We start from the raw sequence: 16,656 nt of genomic DNA, 5'->3' as shown, positions 1-16,656 counted from the left end.
TAATCCAGCACCCAGAGGGGTGACTCAGAGACCACCTGAAGTGATATCCTTTTGTGCACATCTGTGCTAATTGGGAATTTAAAATCTCCAAAAAAAAAAAAAAAGAAGGATTCTGGAAGATGGCGAGTACCACTGATCAGGTCCAGCAACTTTCCAATACCCTATAATCATAAAAGAAGTGTGCAGCATCTGTAAGGTGCATATGCATAAACTGACCACAAGGTGGCAGTGCACATCTCTTCTGATACATGTCGGCTCTGCTGAGCACCCCGGAGCCCCTATTCTTCTCTATGTATATAGAAAATTCCTCAAAGCTGGACACCCCTCCTCCCCGCCATCCTACATGGCAAACACTGGGATAGGTTATGAAGGCCCTGGCATTGTACTGTAGGTTGAAGAACAGAAGCAAGGCCCATCTTTCAGCTATTAGGAAGTTAGTACATGAAGAGCCGTCATGGGGGGGGTCCAGGGGGTGGCGCCTTCTATAGAGCCCACTCATGGTGACTTTTTACTTCTGCAATACTTGGTTAAAGAGCGGTGCAAGCATATTCTAAAGCATACAAAACAGAGCAGAAGTTGCAAGTTAAATATGAGCAAATGATTTCCCTGTGACAGACACAGCACAGAGAACAGGAGAGCTGGAGCTGCATGCTCTGATCTCTCTGCCCCTCCCCCCCCTGATCAGCTCAGAGCGGGAGGGAATGAGGGAGATCATTAACCCTGCAGGCTCTGCTTGTGTAATGTCATCGCTGCACGAGCAGAGAGAAGCGTGTGAGCTGACTGTGGACACTAGACCCTGCAGGATCTTGTAGTACAATGAAGGCGTCTTAGCGACCAAACACACTACACTGCGGGAAGGGGGCGTGTCTTAGCTAACTGCTAAAGACGAAATTTGTAGAGGTGTCAGTGCCGTGCGTGTGAAACTTTACAAATAACTAGAAATGGACCGATATTAGAGCTGCACGATTTCTGGCTAAAATGACGATTTTGCTTAGAATAAAGATCACGATTCTCGCGACATGACATCATCTTTCACATCATACAAAAAAATTGGGCTAACTACCACTTTTTTTTTTTTTTTTAATTAAAGTGTATTCCGCCCCAAAAAAATGCATTGAAAGAACGCTGCGCAAATACAATGTGACATAAAATACTGCAACAACCGCCATTTTATTCTCTAGAGTCTCTGCTAAAAAAATAAAAAATAATTTATATTTATATATATATATATATATATATATATATATATATATATATATATAGATATATAGATATAGATATAGATATATATATATGAAATTCATTCCTTTGATCTAAAGAACAAAAACGTTACAATGTTTATAGTTAGCTCTGCAGCTCAGCAATGTTGTGAAACTTGGCCTGTTTCTTTTTTTTTTTTTTTTTTTTTTTTTTTTTGTCGGCTTGAGCAGAGAACTCTGCATAGAATCGGGAAAATGCTTTAAGATCGGGAGGGGGGAAAAAAGAATCGCGATCTCGATTGTTAACGATTAATCCTGCAGCTCTAACCGATACCATCTTTTTACAATGAGTCCGAAGTACCGATACTTTTTTTTTTTTTTTTTTTGTAGTACTGGCCGATACCAATTATTGATACCAACCGTAAATGTTTTATTTACACTTCAGCTCTCAGCAATGGTACAAAGCATTGAAAAAGTTATTTACAAATTAAATACTTTTTTTTTTTTTTGCACTTTTTTCAATGTGAAACATGTACAAATAAGTAAACGTTAAAAGGTGTAAAAATATTGATGAACAAAGCAAACAAAAAAACACGTTTTAAACTATTAATAGTTTATAAAATAGAAGTGAAAAAAAAGAAAAAAGAAGTCAGCAGTAAAATAATAATTAAATGGAGAAAAAAAAATGTGTTAATTAAGGCTGATTAGAGTAGATTAAAGGTTAATAAGGGGTTAAAACAGAGGGAATATTTAATTAAAAAAAAAAAAAAAAATTTGCTTTAAACTGACTTCATCTGCAGATAGTTCATTCCTTTGATCTGTAGATGACTGAACAGAAAGATACAAAATGAAACAATGGGGGTTGATTTACTAAAGGCAAATCCACTTTGCACTACAAGTGCACTTGGACGTTCAGTCGCTGTAGATCTGAGGGGGACATACAAGGAAAATTAAAAACAGCATTTTAGCTTGCACACGATTGGATGATCGAAATCAGCAGAGCTTCCCCTCATTTCGATCTTCCCCCCATTTCGATCTTCCCCCTCGGATCTACAGCGACTGCACTTCCAAGTGCAAAGTGGATTTGCCTTTAGTAAATCAACCCCAAATGTTTTTTTATTTATCTTCTTTTTATTTCAATAAAAAATATTGCCCCTGCTCTTTTTTTTTTTTTTTTTTTACAGCTCCAATTGCCGGTGTTCTAATAAGAAATGCCCTCCGTCAAAAAATGCCTCCAATGGTCTGCGCATGCGCAGTACACAACGTCACTCCAGCTGATATGTTGCTCAGCAGGCGTGACGTCAACACGGCGCATGCGCAGATCATCGGAGGCAGTATCTGACAATCTGCTAAGCGCCAAGAGAATGAAATTGTCAGATTCTCTCTCGCTATTGCGGGGCGGGTTGTGGGTGTGTTGAAGGGCGGGGTTGAAACCCAGCTAAAACCCGCCCGGCAACAGACAGAAAACACGGTGTTCAATAAAGCCAAAAACCGCCCGGCAACATTGAGGCAGAATCTGACAATTTCATTCTCTCGGCGCTTGGCCGATCGTCGGATACTGCCTCCAACGATCTTCGCATGCGCGTGTTGACATCACGCCAGCTGATCAATATATCAGCTGGAGTGTCGTTGCGTACTGCGCAAGCGCAGACTCATTGGAGGTATTTTTAGACAGAGGGCATTTCTTGATAGAACACCGGCAATTGGAGCCGTCAAAAAAAAAAAAAAAAGAAAGAAGCGGGGCAATATTTATCACTGAAACAGAAAGATAAAAAGAAACATTGTTCATTTTGTATCTTTGTTTATTCAGCTACAGATCAAATGAATTAACTATCTGCAGATGAAGTCAGTTGCGTACTGTGCGCATGCGCAGACCCATCGGAGGGCATTTCTCGTAGAACACCGGGACTTCTTTAACACTTCAGCTGTCAACAGGGAACCCCCACTGACAGCTGAACGAGTTATCGGTTGTTAAAAGCGGAGCTCCGGTCCTCTCACCAAAAATGTAAAAGTCTTTTACTATTCAATTTCCTGTCCAGGGATCCCCTCTGGGGTCCTCATCCAAGCAGATCCTTGAATCGGGTAAGGGAACCCGGCCATCTTGGTCAAGGGAAACCAGCCGTGAATCCTTGCGGATTCACAGCCAGTTTCCTACTGCGCACGCACTTTCTCAATGGGCCGGCTGCGTCGAGGGCCGAACTTTTGGATGAGTTTGCCATGGGGAACTCAGCAGGAAGTGGGAGCGGATAACTGTCAAAACCAGGTACCTGCCCCCCCCCCACACACAATGTGCCAAATGTGGCAGCGGAGAGGGGGAGGAGGCAAATAAGCGGAGCTTCCCGCTTCAAGGACGCAGCGGCCCCGCCCCTAACCGATAAGTGTCGGCTTTTTTTTATTCATTTATTTATTTTACATTTCAGCTGTCAGTGGGGGGAATCCCGCCGTCGGATGAAAGAACCAAGCCTGAAAGTATCAGTGTTAGGTATCGGAGCATTTATAGGAGTACCGATCCTCGAATGCCTTAGTATTCGCATCAATACCGGTATCAGTGCAACCCTACAAATACCCATTACAGGTACAGAGGGGGGAAGGCGGGGGGGGGGGGGGGTGACGGGGGAAATCGGTGGAGGGAAGGGGATCGGGGTTTACCGGATGAGACTTACCTTGAGCCACTTGTCCCAGGTGAAAAGGCAAAATGCCACCAGCGGGTATCCCATGAAGAGCCAATGAATAGACTGCTGTATCAGGTATAGAGAGGACGCAGGACTGACATGGAGCTGATCTGTGAGAGCCGAGGACTATCCCTCACCAACTCTATGGCCTGCAGAGACAAAACGCACATCAACGTCACAGCCAGATCCTATCCACCACCCCACCCCCCAATATTACCCCCCCTCCCATATTCCCCCCCCATATTACCCCCATCCTTCCATATTACCCCCCCCATTACCCCCCCCATATTACCCCCCCCCATATTACCCCATCCTTCCATATTACCCCCCCCCATATTACCCCCCCCATATTACCCCCCCCATATTACCCCCCCATATTACCCCCATCCTTCCATATTACCCCCCCCATATTACCCCCCATATTACCCCCATCCTTCCATATTACCCCCCCCCATATTACCCCCATCCTTCCATATTACCCCCCCATATTACCCCCATCCTTCCATATTACCCCCCCCCATATTACCCCCATCCTTCATATTACCCCCCCATATTACCCCCATCCTTCCATATTCCCCCCCCATATTACCCCCATCCTTCCATATTACCCCCCCCCATTACCCCCCATATTACCCCCCCCATATTACCCCCATCCTTCCATATTACCCCCCCCCATATTACCCCCCCCATATTACCCCCCCCATATTACCCCCCCATATTACCCCCATCCTTCCATATTACCCCCCCCATATTACCCCCCATATTACCCCCATCCTTCCATATTACCCCCCCCCATATTACCCCCATCCTTCCATATTACCCCCCCATATTACCCCCATCCTTCCATATTACCCCCCCCCATATTACCCCCATCCTTCCAAATTACCCCCCCATATTACCCCCATCCTTCATAATTACCCCCCCATATTACCCCCCATCCTTCCATATTACCCCCCCCATTATTGACCCCCATCCTTCCATATTACCCCCCCCATATTACCCCCATCCTTCCATATTACCCCCCCCCATATTACCCCCATCCTTCCATATTACCCCCCCATATTACCCCCATCCTTCCATATTACCCCCCATATTACCCCATCCTTCCATATTACCCCCCCCCCCATATTACCCCCATCCTTCCATATTACCCCCCCCCATATTACCCCCATCCTTCCATATTACCCCCCCATATTACCCCCCATCCTTCATATTACCCCCCCATATTACCCCCATCCTTCCATATTACCCCCCCATATTACCCCCATCCTTCCATATTACCCCCCCCCATATTACCCCCCATCCCTTCCATATTACCCCCCCCCATATTACCCCCATCCTTCCATATTACCCCCATCCTTCCATATTACCCCCCATATTACCCCCATCCTTCCATATACCCCCCCCCATATTACCCCCATCCTTCCATATTACCCCCCCCCATATTACCCCCATCCTTCCATATTACCCCCCCATATTACCCCCATCCTTCCATATTACCCCCCCATATTACCCCCATCCTTCCATATTACCCCCCCCCATATTACCCCCATCCTTCCATATTACCCCCATCCTTCCATATTACCCCCCCCCATATTACCCCCATCCTTCCATATTACCCCCCCCATATTACCCCCATCCTTCCATATACCCCCCATATTACCCCAATCCTTCCATATTACCCCCCCCCCCATATTACCCCCATCCTTCCATATTACCCCCCCCCATCCTTCCATATTACCCCCCCCCATATTACCCCCATCCTTCCATATTACCCCCCCATATTACCCCATCCTTCCATATTACCCCCATCCTTCCATATTACCCCCCCCATATTACCCCCATCCTTCCATATTACCCCCCCCATATTACCCCCATCCTTCCATATTACCCCCCCCATATTACCCCCATCCTTCCATATTACCCCCCCCATATTACCCCCATCCTTCCATATTACCCCCCCCATATGTACCCCCATCCTTCCATATTACCCCCCCCATCCATATTACCCCCCCACATATTACCCCCATCCTTCCATATTGCCCCCCCCCATCTGTCCATATTACCCCCCCCAATCCTTCTAGATTTCCCCTCCCTCATCCTTCCATATATTACCCCCCATCCTTCTAAATTTCCCCTCCCCATCCCTCCATGTTTACCTCCCTCTCTCCCTTTTATATTTACCCCCCCCCCCCCCCATCCTTCCATAATACCTCCACTCCTTTCCCCTCCCCCACCTTCCATACTACCCTCCCTTTCCTTTTATATTTACCCCCCCATCCTTCCATATTCCCCCCCCCCCAATCCTTCTAGATTTACTCTCCCCCATCCTTCCATACTACTCCTCTTCCTTTTATATTTACCCCCTCCCTCCCTTTTTTTTATATTTAACCCCCCCACACAATCCTTCCATATTTACCCCCCCCCATCCTTCCATATTAACCCCCCCTTCCTTCTAGATTTAACCCCCCCATATTACCCCCCCTTCCTTTTATATTTACCCCCCAACATTCCTTCCATGTTACCCCCCCTCAACATTCCTTCCATATTACCCCCCCCATCCTTCTAGATTTACTCTCCCCCATCCTTCCATTCTTAACCCCCCTCCCCCATCCTTCTAGATTTACCCCCCCCCATCCTTCTATACTACCCCCCTTTCCTTTCATATTTACCCCCCCCATCCTTCTAGATTTACCCCCCCCCATCCTTCTATACTACCCCCCTTTCCTTTTATATTTACCCCCCCCCCCCATCCTTTTATATTTTACCCCCCTGCACGGGTCTGACCTGTTTCTCCACTACGACAATCAGGAACTCCAGGGAGAAGCAGAGGAGGTATCCAGAATGTAAGCCGTGCCAAATGGCGAGGAAGAAGAGGGCGGCGGCCTGGGAGATGGCCTTGTTCCCGAGGAATCGGAGACGTTTGAAAACGTATCTGCAGGAGAAGAATTAAAAAGTAGATCCAAATCCCCAACTGGATGATATTTATTACACCGAGTACCATAAACGTCGGCCATGTTTAATTACAAAACATGTTACATCTCAGTGCTGCTGATCCCCTGCAGACTCCTTGCAGCCACTTCCCGGGTGCACTCCAGTGATGACTGCCTATCGTTTCTCAGAGGGGGCGACACCAAACGCCTTCCTAATGTGTGATGGTAACGCTGCTTATAGGGGCCCCCTGAAAGCACACGGTGACAACGCAGGAGCATAGATGGAAAACCGGGGCGTTGTCACCCGATAACCGGAAGAGCAGAAGGACCAGCGGGGACTATATGAACGCAGCAAGACAGATAGAACCCGCCTCATTTCCTTGCTGGAGGACGTCCAGCGTCATCTAGCTCATTCCTCCCAACTGTCCCTGGCCCCGCCCCCTTTTCATTCAATGGCTTTCAGTTCCTTCAATCATGGAGGCTCAGCGTTACATGTGGGCGTTACCCTAGGGGTGGTCTGAGAGCAAATGCATGCTGCTAAGGAATGCCTACATAGCCCCGCCCCCCTCCTTGAAGTGGGAAGTTCTTGCTCCAAAGAGAATAAAAACGGGCAATCTGTGCGTCTAAACAAACATGTCGCTGTAAGGTACACCGCATTCACACCGGAGCGGAGCTCCTTTCCGGAGTTTATTCGCACGACTTGCACGTTTGTATGCAGCGTTTTTTGGGCTTTGACGTTTTAACAGCCAATAGAAAAAAAAAAAAAAACAAAACTATTATCTGTTGCATCATTTGTTGCTAAGTAGTTTTTTAGCTTTTATTTTTGTATTATTATACAGGTTTTTATATATAGCGCCAACAGTTTGCGCAGCACTTTCTTCTTTTCTTCTTATTATTCATTTATGGTTTTTTTTCCATTAGGATTAGGAGTTGGGGATATTTTATTTATTATTATATGAATAATTCATAAATAAATGTAGAATACACAAATAAAAAAATCATAAAGAAAATTCAATACTAACAATAAATAAATAATTAACCCTTAAAAAAAAATAAAATAACTAAACACCCTAACACAAAATAAATTATTAATGTATTTTTTGAAGAAGAAGGAAGAAGGAAGAAGACGGAAGAAGAAGGAGGAAGACGGAAGAAGACGGAAGAAGACGGAGGAAGACGGAAGAAGACGGAGGAAGACGGAAGAAGACGGAAGACGGAAGAAGACGGAAGACGGAAGAAGACGGAAGACGGAAGAAGACGGAAGAAGACGGAAGAAGACGGAAGAAGACGGAAGAAGACGGAAGAAGACGGAAGAAGAAGGAAGAAGAAGGAAGAAGAAGGAAGAAGGAAGAAGGAAGAAGGAAGGAAGGAAGAAGACGGAAGAAGAAGGAAGAAGACGGAAGAAGAAGGAAGAAGACGGAAGAAGAAGGAAGAAGACGGAAGAAGAAGGAAGGAGGAAGGAGGAAGAAGGAGGAAGAAGAAGAAGGAAGAAGAAGGAAAAAGAAGGAAGAAGAAGGAAGGAGGAAAGAGGAAGAAGGAGGAAGAAGAAGAAGGAAGAAGAAGAAGGAAGAAGAAGAAGGAAGAAGAAGGAAAAAGAAGGAAGAAGGGAGAAGGGAGAAGGAAGAAGGAAGAAGAAGGAAGAAGGAAGAAGGAAGGAGGAAGAAGGAGGAAGAAGGAGGAAGACGCTGAGTTTACAGGCATTTCAAGCACCAAACGCTTATAAACGCGGTAATTCGCGTTTAGCCGCATTTCGTTTACAGGCATTTTTTTAATTTTTGTGATTTTGAACATTTTTTTTAAATCGCTTCTAAAAATGTAAACGCGGCAAAACGGACGTTTTTAAACGTCGGTCGGTATCTGTCAAGGTAAATCGTTCAGGAGAGGTTGTAAATCCCATGTACATGAAGCCTAATTATTATTAATAATAAATGTAATATTTTTTTTAAGGTTAGAGTTTATTTTTTAAATTAATTTATTATTACTTTGATTTATTTTACTGATTTATGATGGTATAAATGCGCTCCTTGGATCGCGGCGAGTTTCTCACACAAAACACGACCCAACAACAACCCCGTCTCCTCACCTCGCCACCCAGTCATTGGTGTTGATGTTGAAGCTCGCGATGGTTCCTGTGAAAAGGGGCGTGGTCTCGAACTGCCACACCTTCATATTGGCACAGGCGTCCCACCGCGGTTCGCCTATGTCGTCCTTCCCATTGTAGCCCAAGCCAGACAGAATGCAGACACCTTCCTATGGGGGAGGGGGGGACAGAGGTGGTCAGGTATACACAGAACACGATACGATGGAAGCTGAACTCCAAGCAAACAGCTAAATGCGCCTAATAAAAACGCATGTAAAAGGAGCAGTCTTACCTACCAAAGAATTGCCTTTCTGTCCATCCAGTCCTGAGATTTACACAGCTCCACCACACGACTCAGCCCCGGTCTGGAGGAGGGGCAGGAAACCTGATCTGTCTCTGCTGAAAGCTCAGTAAGGCTAAAAGCTGGTCATACGCCGATCGAAATGCACCAGTTTTATCAGGGACAGGCTGAAACTCAACCAGGGTGTGTCCACCCCCACTCCACAGAAGTCATTTGATCGGGTGGGGGGAGGGGGGGAAATTGAGTTTCTAAACACGCCAAAGGATTTAGATTTACACTCAAGAAGTTATGGGCAGCCCCAATTAAACTATAAGAACAGAGGGATACCTGTCTTATAGTCTCGGTTTCTGGTCTGGGTGAAATACAACAGCAGCTCAGCTATGTTAAGCTTTACACATGCAGCTGGGGAAGGGGCAGTGAGAAAAAAAAAAAAAGAAAAGAAGGTCCTTGAGCCGTTGTTTTACCGCCTCCAGACTGTCCTCCTTGAAAATCGAACACAGCAGCCGAAGTAGGCTGTACACATGCCAAGAATTTAAACTCCCATGGTGTTCAGCATGCGTCACTGACTTTAAATGCGACCTATTCCAGTGAACGGGGCCCCGCCACCACCGTCACAGCACAGTGATTTGGGACTCCAAGGGTTAAAAACAGGTGGTCCGTCAAAGTCCCTCTGAAAAGCGATTCACTGCATCACTTTTCAGGGGAAATGCAAATGAGCCCTTTGCACACCTTGTCCCTCCCCAAGCTGGACTGGACAATGAACGGAGACGCAGCAGACTCTCTGTTCTCTCCTCCTATCAGCAAGCCCCCTGGTCAGCACATGAGCCTTGCACTACAGCCGATTGGCTCCTTGTCCCTATTCTCCCTCTCCCAACCTCAGCTCTGCTGTACAGTAACCATGGGAGGCCGATATAAGCTTATAATTTAATCACCCCCTTTATAGCATCAGATTGCTAAGGGGGGGAGGGGCAAGACTGGAAGCCAATTTTTTTTTTATTTATATAGATTATCCCTGCGCTACCTCGGAAACAACGGTGTACATGGACAGCTGCAAGCACAGAGTGGGATCAGACAAGGCCCATAAATAGTATAAAGCATAAAGAGAGAGTGCTGCGCCGGTCCAGTATAATGCGATTGTGTAACAGTGTTTAAAAATACAAATAAAAGTAAAAAGGGGTATACGGGTACTACGTTTGTATGCACAGTATCCTGTGATAAATTCACAAACTGTGTACGAGTGAAAAAATGTCCTATATCCGGGTTCAGCCTATGAAAGGACTGTGACGGCACAGTGTGCGCAGGGAGCCGATATAGATAATCCTCATACACACCTGGTGCTAATATAATTTGTACAGGAAACCCTTAAAGTGCTGTTGTGTCTGTGCAGCCCATATAAACAGATATAATCATATACATGTACTACAACAGGATACTGTGCATACAAACATAGTACCCGTATACCCCTTTTACTTTTATTTGTATTTTTAAACACTGTTACACAATCGCATTATACTGGACCGGCGCAGCACTCTCTCTTTATGCTTTAAGACTGGAAGCCAATCGGGTGTCCTGCATTTACAGGTGCTGACAAGGAGGATGCTGATAGAAGTACAGAGCAGAGAGATGACCTTGTCATGTTCCTTCACTGTCCAATCACAGGCTGGGGGCAGGGGGGGGGCAACTGTAACAGGGCAAAGTCAGGTCACCAGGCTGACCGTGCTTCCAGGCGGAGCAGTATAAATCTCAGGACTGGATGGACAGACACAAACCCTTTGTGGGGGGGTCAGAGCTCCCTTATAAGTATTTCAATGGTGGATTTAGCGGTTTCCCCGGAGTTCAGCTTTAAAGAAAAAGCGTGCGTATCCCTTACTGCAACAATGTAATATTCTCCACGGGGAGTTTTTATGTCCCCCTCCCCCCCCCCATTATGTACAATATAGAAGTGAGAACTCACCGTCACCAACCAGCAAGTCACATATTTATACAGCGTGATTTTCCCCCAGACAGTCATATAGACACAGCGGTACCAGAAGGGCTGATTCTACAAACACAGCAAAGCGGAGAATTAGAAATGGAACAACCCAAAACCCGCAACATGTCACAGACACCGAGACGCATTTCAGTTCCCTTTTCCATATACCTTTCCCTGCAACCCCTCCTACTTCCTGACATATCCCGCCCCCTGTGACCCCTCCTACTTCCTGACACATCCCGCTTCCTGTGACCCCTCCTACTTCCTGACACATCCCACCCCTGTGACCCCTCCTACTTCCTGACACATCCCGCCCTTGTGACCCCTCCTACTTCCTGACATATCCCGCCCCCTGTGACCCCTCCTACTTCCTGACATATCCCGCCCTTGTGACCCCTCCTACTTCCTGACATATCCCGCCCCCTGTGACCCCTCCTACTTCTTGACACATCCCGCTTCCTGTGACCCCTCCTACTTCCTGACATATCCCGCCCCCTGTGACCCCTCCTACTTCTTGACACATCCCGCTTCCTGTGACCCCTCCTACTTCCTGACATATCCTGCCCCCTGCAACCCCTCCTACTTCTTGACATATCCCACTTCCTGTGACCCCTCCTACTTCCTGACATATCCTGCCCCCTGCAACCCCTCCTACTTCCTGACATCCCACTTCCTGTGACCCCTCCCAATTCCTGACCCATCCCTCTCCCTGTGACCCCTCCTATCTCCTGACATATCCCGCCCCCTGTGACCCCTCCTACTTCCTGACATATCCCGCCCCCTGTAACCCCTCCTACTTCCTGACATCCCACTTCCTGACCCATCCTACCTCCTGAAACATCCTGCCCCCTGCAACCCCTCCTACTTCCTGACACATCCCGCCTCTGCGACCCCTCCTACTTCCTGACACATCCCGCCCCTGTGACCCCTCCTACTTCCTGACATATCCCGCCCCCTGCGACCCCTCCTACTTCCTGACATATCCCGCCCCCTGCGACCCCTCCTACTTCCTGACATATCCCGCCCCCTGCGACCCCTCCTACTTCCTGACACATCCCGCCCCTGTGACCCCTCCTACTTCCTGACATATCCCGCCCCCTGCGACCCCTCCTACTTCCTGACATATCCCGCCCCCTGCGACCCCTCCTACTTCCTGACATATCCCGCCCCCTGCGACCCCTCCTACTTCCTGACATATCCCGCCCCCTGCGACCCCTCCTACTTCCTGACATATCCCGCCCTTGTGACCCCTCCTACTTCCTGACATATCCCGCCCCCTGTGACCCCTCCTACTTCTTGACACCCCGCTTCCTGTGACCCCTCCTACTTCCTGACATATCCTGCCCCCTGCAACCCCTCCTACTTCTTGACATATCCCACTTCCTGTGACCCCTCCTACTTCCTGACATCCCACTTCCTGTGACCCCTCCCACTTCCTGACATCCCACTTCCTGTGACCCCTCCCACTTCCTGACATCCCACTTCCTGTGACCCCTCCCAATTCCTGACCCATCCCTCTCCCTGTGACCCCTCCTATCTCCTGACATATCCCGCCCCCTGTGACCCCTCCTACTTCCTGACATATCCCGCCCCCTGTAACCCCTCCTACTTCCTGACATCCCACTTCCTGACCCATCCTACCTCCTGAAACATCCTGCCCCCTGCAACCCCTCCTACTTCCTGACACATCCCGCCTCTGCGACCCCTCCTACTTCCTGACACATCCCGCCCCTGTGACCCCTCCTACTTCCTGACATATCCCGCCCCCTGTGACCCCTAATACTTCCTGACATATCCTGCCCCCTGTGACCCCTCCTACTTCCTGACATATCCTGCCCCCTGTGACCCCTCCTACTTCCTGACATATCCTGCCCGCTGTGACCCCTCCTACTTCCTGACATATCCCGCCCCCTGCGACCCCTCCTACTTCCTGACATATCCCGCCCCCTGCGACCCCTCCTACTTCCTGACATATCCCGCCCCCTGCGACCCCTCCTACTTCCTGACACATCCCGCCCCTGTGACCCCTCCTACTTCCTGACATATCCCGCCCCCTGCGACCCCTCCTACTTCCTGACATATCCCGCCCCCTGCGACCCCTCCTACTTCCTGACATATCCCGCCCCCTGCGACCCCTCCTACTTCCTGACATATCCCGCCCCCTGCGACCCCTCCTACTTCCTGACATATCCCGCCCTTGTGACCCCTCCTACTTCCTGACATATCCCGCCCCCTGTGACCCCTCCTACTTCTTGACACCCCGCTTCCTGTGACCCCTCCTACTTCCTGACATATCCTGCCCCCTGCAACCCCTCCTACTTCTTGACATATCCCACTTCCTGTGACCCCTCCTACTTCCTGACATCCCACTTCCTGTGACCCCTCCCACTTCCTGACATCCCACTTCCTGTGACCCCTCCCAATTCCTGACCCATCCCTCTCCCTGTGACCCCTCCTATCTCCTGACATATCCCGCCCCCTGTGACCCCTCCTACTTCCTGACATATCCCGCCCCCTGTAACCCCTCCTACTTCCTGACATCCCACTTCCTGACCCATCCTACCTCCTGAAACATCCTGCCCCCTGCAACCCCTCCTACTTCCTGACACATCCCGCCTCTGCGACCCCTCCTACTTCCTGACACATCCCGCCCCTGTGACCCCTCCTACTTCCTGACATATCCCGCCCCCTGTGACCCCTAATACTTCCTGACATATCCTGCCCCCTGTGACCCCTCCTACTTCCTGACATATCCTGCCCCCTGTGACCCCTCCTACTTCCTGACATATCCTGCCCGCTGTGACCCCTCCTACTTCCTGACATATCCCGCCCCCTGTGACCCCTCCTACTTCCTGACATATCCCGCCCTCTGTGACCCCTCCTACTTCCTGACATATCCCGCCCCCTGTGACCCCTCCTACTTCCTGACATATCCCGCCCCCTGTGACCCCTCCTACTTCCTGACATATCCTGCCCCCTGTGACCCCTCCTACTTCCTGACATATCCTGCCCCCTGCGACCCCTCCTACTTCCTGACATATCCTGCCCCCTGTGACCCCTCCTACTTCCTGTCACATCCCACCCCCTGTGACCCCTCCTACTTCCTGACATATCCTGCCCCCTGTGACCCCTCCTACTTCCTGACATATCCTGCCCCCTGTGACCCCTCCTACTTCCTGACATATCCCGCCCCCTGTGACCCCTCCTACTTCCTGACATATCCCGCCCCCTGTGACCCCTAATACTTCCTGACATATCCTGCCCTCTGTGACCCCTCCTACTTCCTGACATATCCTGCCCCCTGTGACCCCTCCTACTTCCTGACATATCCCGCCCCCTGTGACCCCTCCTACTTCCTGACATATCCTGCCCCCTGTGACCCCTCCTACTTCCTGACATATCCTGCCCTCTGTGACCCCTCCTACTTCCTGACATATCCTGCCCCCTGTGACCCCTAATACTTCCTGACATATCCCGCCCCCTGCGACCCCTCCTACTTCCTGACATATCCCGCCCCCTGTGACCCCTCCTACTTCCTGACATATCCTGCCCCCTGTTACCCCTCCTACTTCCTGACATATCCCGCCCCCTGTGACCCCTCCTACTTCCTGACATATCCCGCCCCCTGTGACCCCTCCTAGAGAGGAAGGAGGCAGCAGACAGAAATGACACTCTGGACTGAGATAAGTCCACACTATAGAGGGATGTGCTTTGTTCAGATTTCACGCCCGAGGTTTACACTTTACAGGGATATAAAACAAGAAGATCTGCTAGAAAATGAATTAGAAGGACGCCGACATTTCTTAACTGGGGCAATAAAGGGCCCCCTCCCCCGACATCCCCCCAGTTATAGTCTCACCGCATACTCTTCTGTCAGGAAGTAGTTGTCGGGCAGGTAGGGGCCGAGCACCGTGTACACCGTCAGGAAGAAGAGTCCAAGGCACAGGCGCTTCATCGCCGGCACAACGCTGCAAAGAGATGGGGGAGGGGAGGGGGTCATTCTCTGGAGTGATAACACACAATGCAATGTATATTCTATGACAGAGATCTCCAAACTGCACCCGGGGGCCACACGTGGCTCTTTACTCGCTTTTATCTCACCCTTGTGGCACCATTTCCTCAACTGATACCAATGATGGGGCACTATCCCTCCTACTGATACCAATGATGGGACACTATTCCTCCCACTGATATCAATGATGGGGCACTATTCCTCCCACTGATACCAATGATGGGACACTATTCCTCCCACTGATACCAATGATGGGACACTATTCCTCCCACTGATACCAATGATGGGACACTATTCCTCCCACTGATATCAATGATGGGACACTATTCCTCCCGCTGATACCAATGATGGGGCACTATTCCTCCCACTGATACCAATGATGGGACACTATTCCTCCCACTGATACCAATGATGGGACACTATTCCTCCCACTGACACCAATGATGGGACACTATTCCTCCCACTGATACCAATGATGGGACACTATTCCTCCCACTGACACCAATGATGGGGCACTATTCCTCCCACTGACACCAATGATGGGACACTATTCCTCCCACTGATACCAATGATGGGGCACTATTCCTCCCACTGATACCAATGATGGGGCACTATTCCCCCCACTGATACCAATGATGGGGCACTATTCCTCCCACTGATATCAATGATGGGACACTATTCCTCCCACTGATACCAATGATGGGACACTATTCCTCCCACTGATACCAATGATGGGGCACTATTCCTCCCACTGATATCAATGATGGGACACTATTCCTCCCACTGATACCAATGATGGGACACTATTCCTCCCACTGATACCAATGATGGGACACTATTCCACCCACTGATACCAATGATGGGGCACTATTCCTCCCACTGATACCAATGATGGGGCACTATTCCTCCCACTGACACCAATGATGGGACACTATTCCACCCACTGATACCAATGATGGGGCACTATTCCTCCCACTGATACCAATGATGGGGCACTATTCCACCCACTGATACCAATGATGGGGCACTATTCCACCCACTGATACCAATGATGGGTCACTATTCCACCCACTGATACCAATGATGGGACACTATTCCTCCCACTGACACCAATGATGGGACACTATTCCTTCCACTGATACCAATGATGGGGCACTATTCCACCCACTGATACCAATGATGGGGCACTATTCCTCCCAATGATACCAATGATGGGACACTATTCCTCCCAATGATACCAATGATGGGACACTATTCCTCCCACTGATACCAATGATGGGACACTATTCCACCCACTGATACCAATGATGGGGCACTATTCCTCCCACTGACACCAATGATGGGGCACTATTCCTCCCACTGACACCAATGATGGGACACTATTCCTCCCACTGACACCAATGATAGGACACTATTCCTCCCACTGACACCAATGATGGGGCACTATTCCTCCCACTGATACCAATGATGGGACACTATTCCTCCCA

General features: G+C 49.0%; 1 protein-coding gene across 1 annotated transcript in view; it reads right to left on the bottom strand.

The window, feature by feature from the left end:
• Window positions 1–3,842: 3,842 nt before the first annotated feature.
• Window positions 3,843–16,656, bottom strand: part of LPCAT3 (lysophosphatidylcholine acyltransferase 3) — a 173,708-nt gene continuing 160,894 nt past the window's right edge. Inside the window, 6 exon segments of the mRNA XM_073595444.1 lie at window positions 3,843–3,954; window positions 3,957–4,020; window positions 6,659–6,806; window positions 8,888–9,054; window positions 11,140–11,226; window positions 15,017–15,125. Coding sequence (XP_073451545.1) covers window positions 3,845–3,954; window positions 3,957–4,020; window positions 6,659–6,806; window positions 8,888–9,054; window positions 11,140–11,226; window positions 15,017–15,125 — 685 coding nt within the window. The 3' untranslated portion in view covers window positions 3,843–3,844.

Source organism: Aquarana catesbeiana, linkage group LG08 (genome assembly GCF_042186555.1).
Source record: "Aquarana catesbeiana isolate 2022-GZ linkage group LG08, ASM4218655v1, whole genome shotgun sequence".
Classification (NCBI taxonomy): Eukaryota; Metazoa; Chordata; class Amphibia; order Anura; family Ranidae; genus Aquarana; species Aquarana catesbeiana.
Note: the sequence above shows the minus strand (reverse complement) of the source record. Positions and strands in the feature narration are given on the sequence as shown.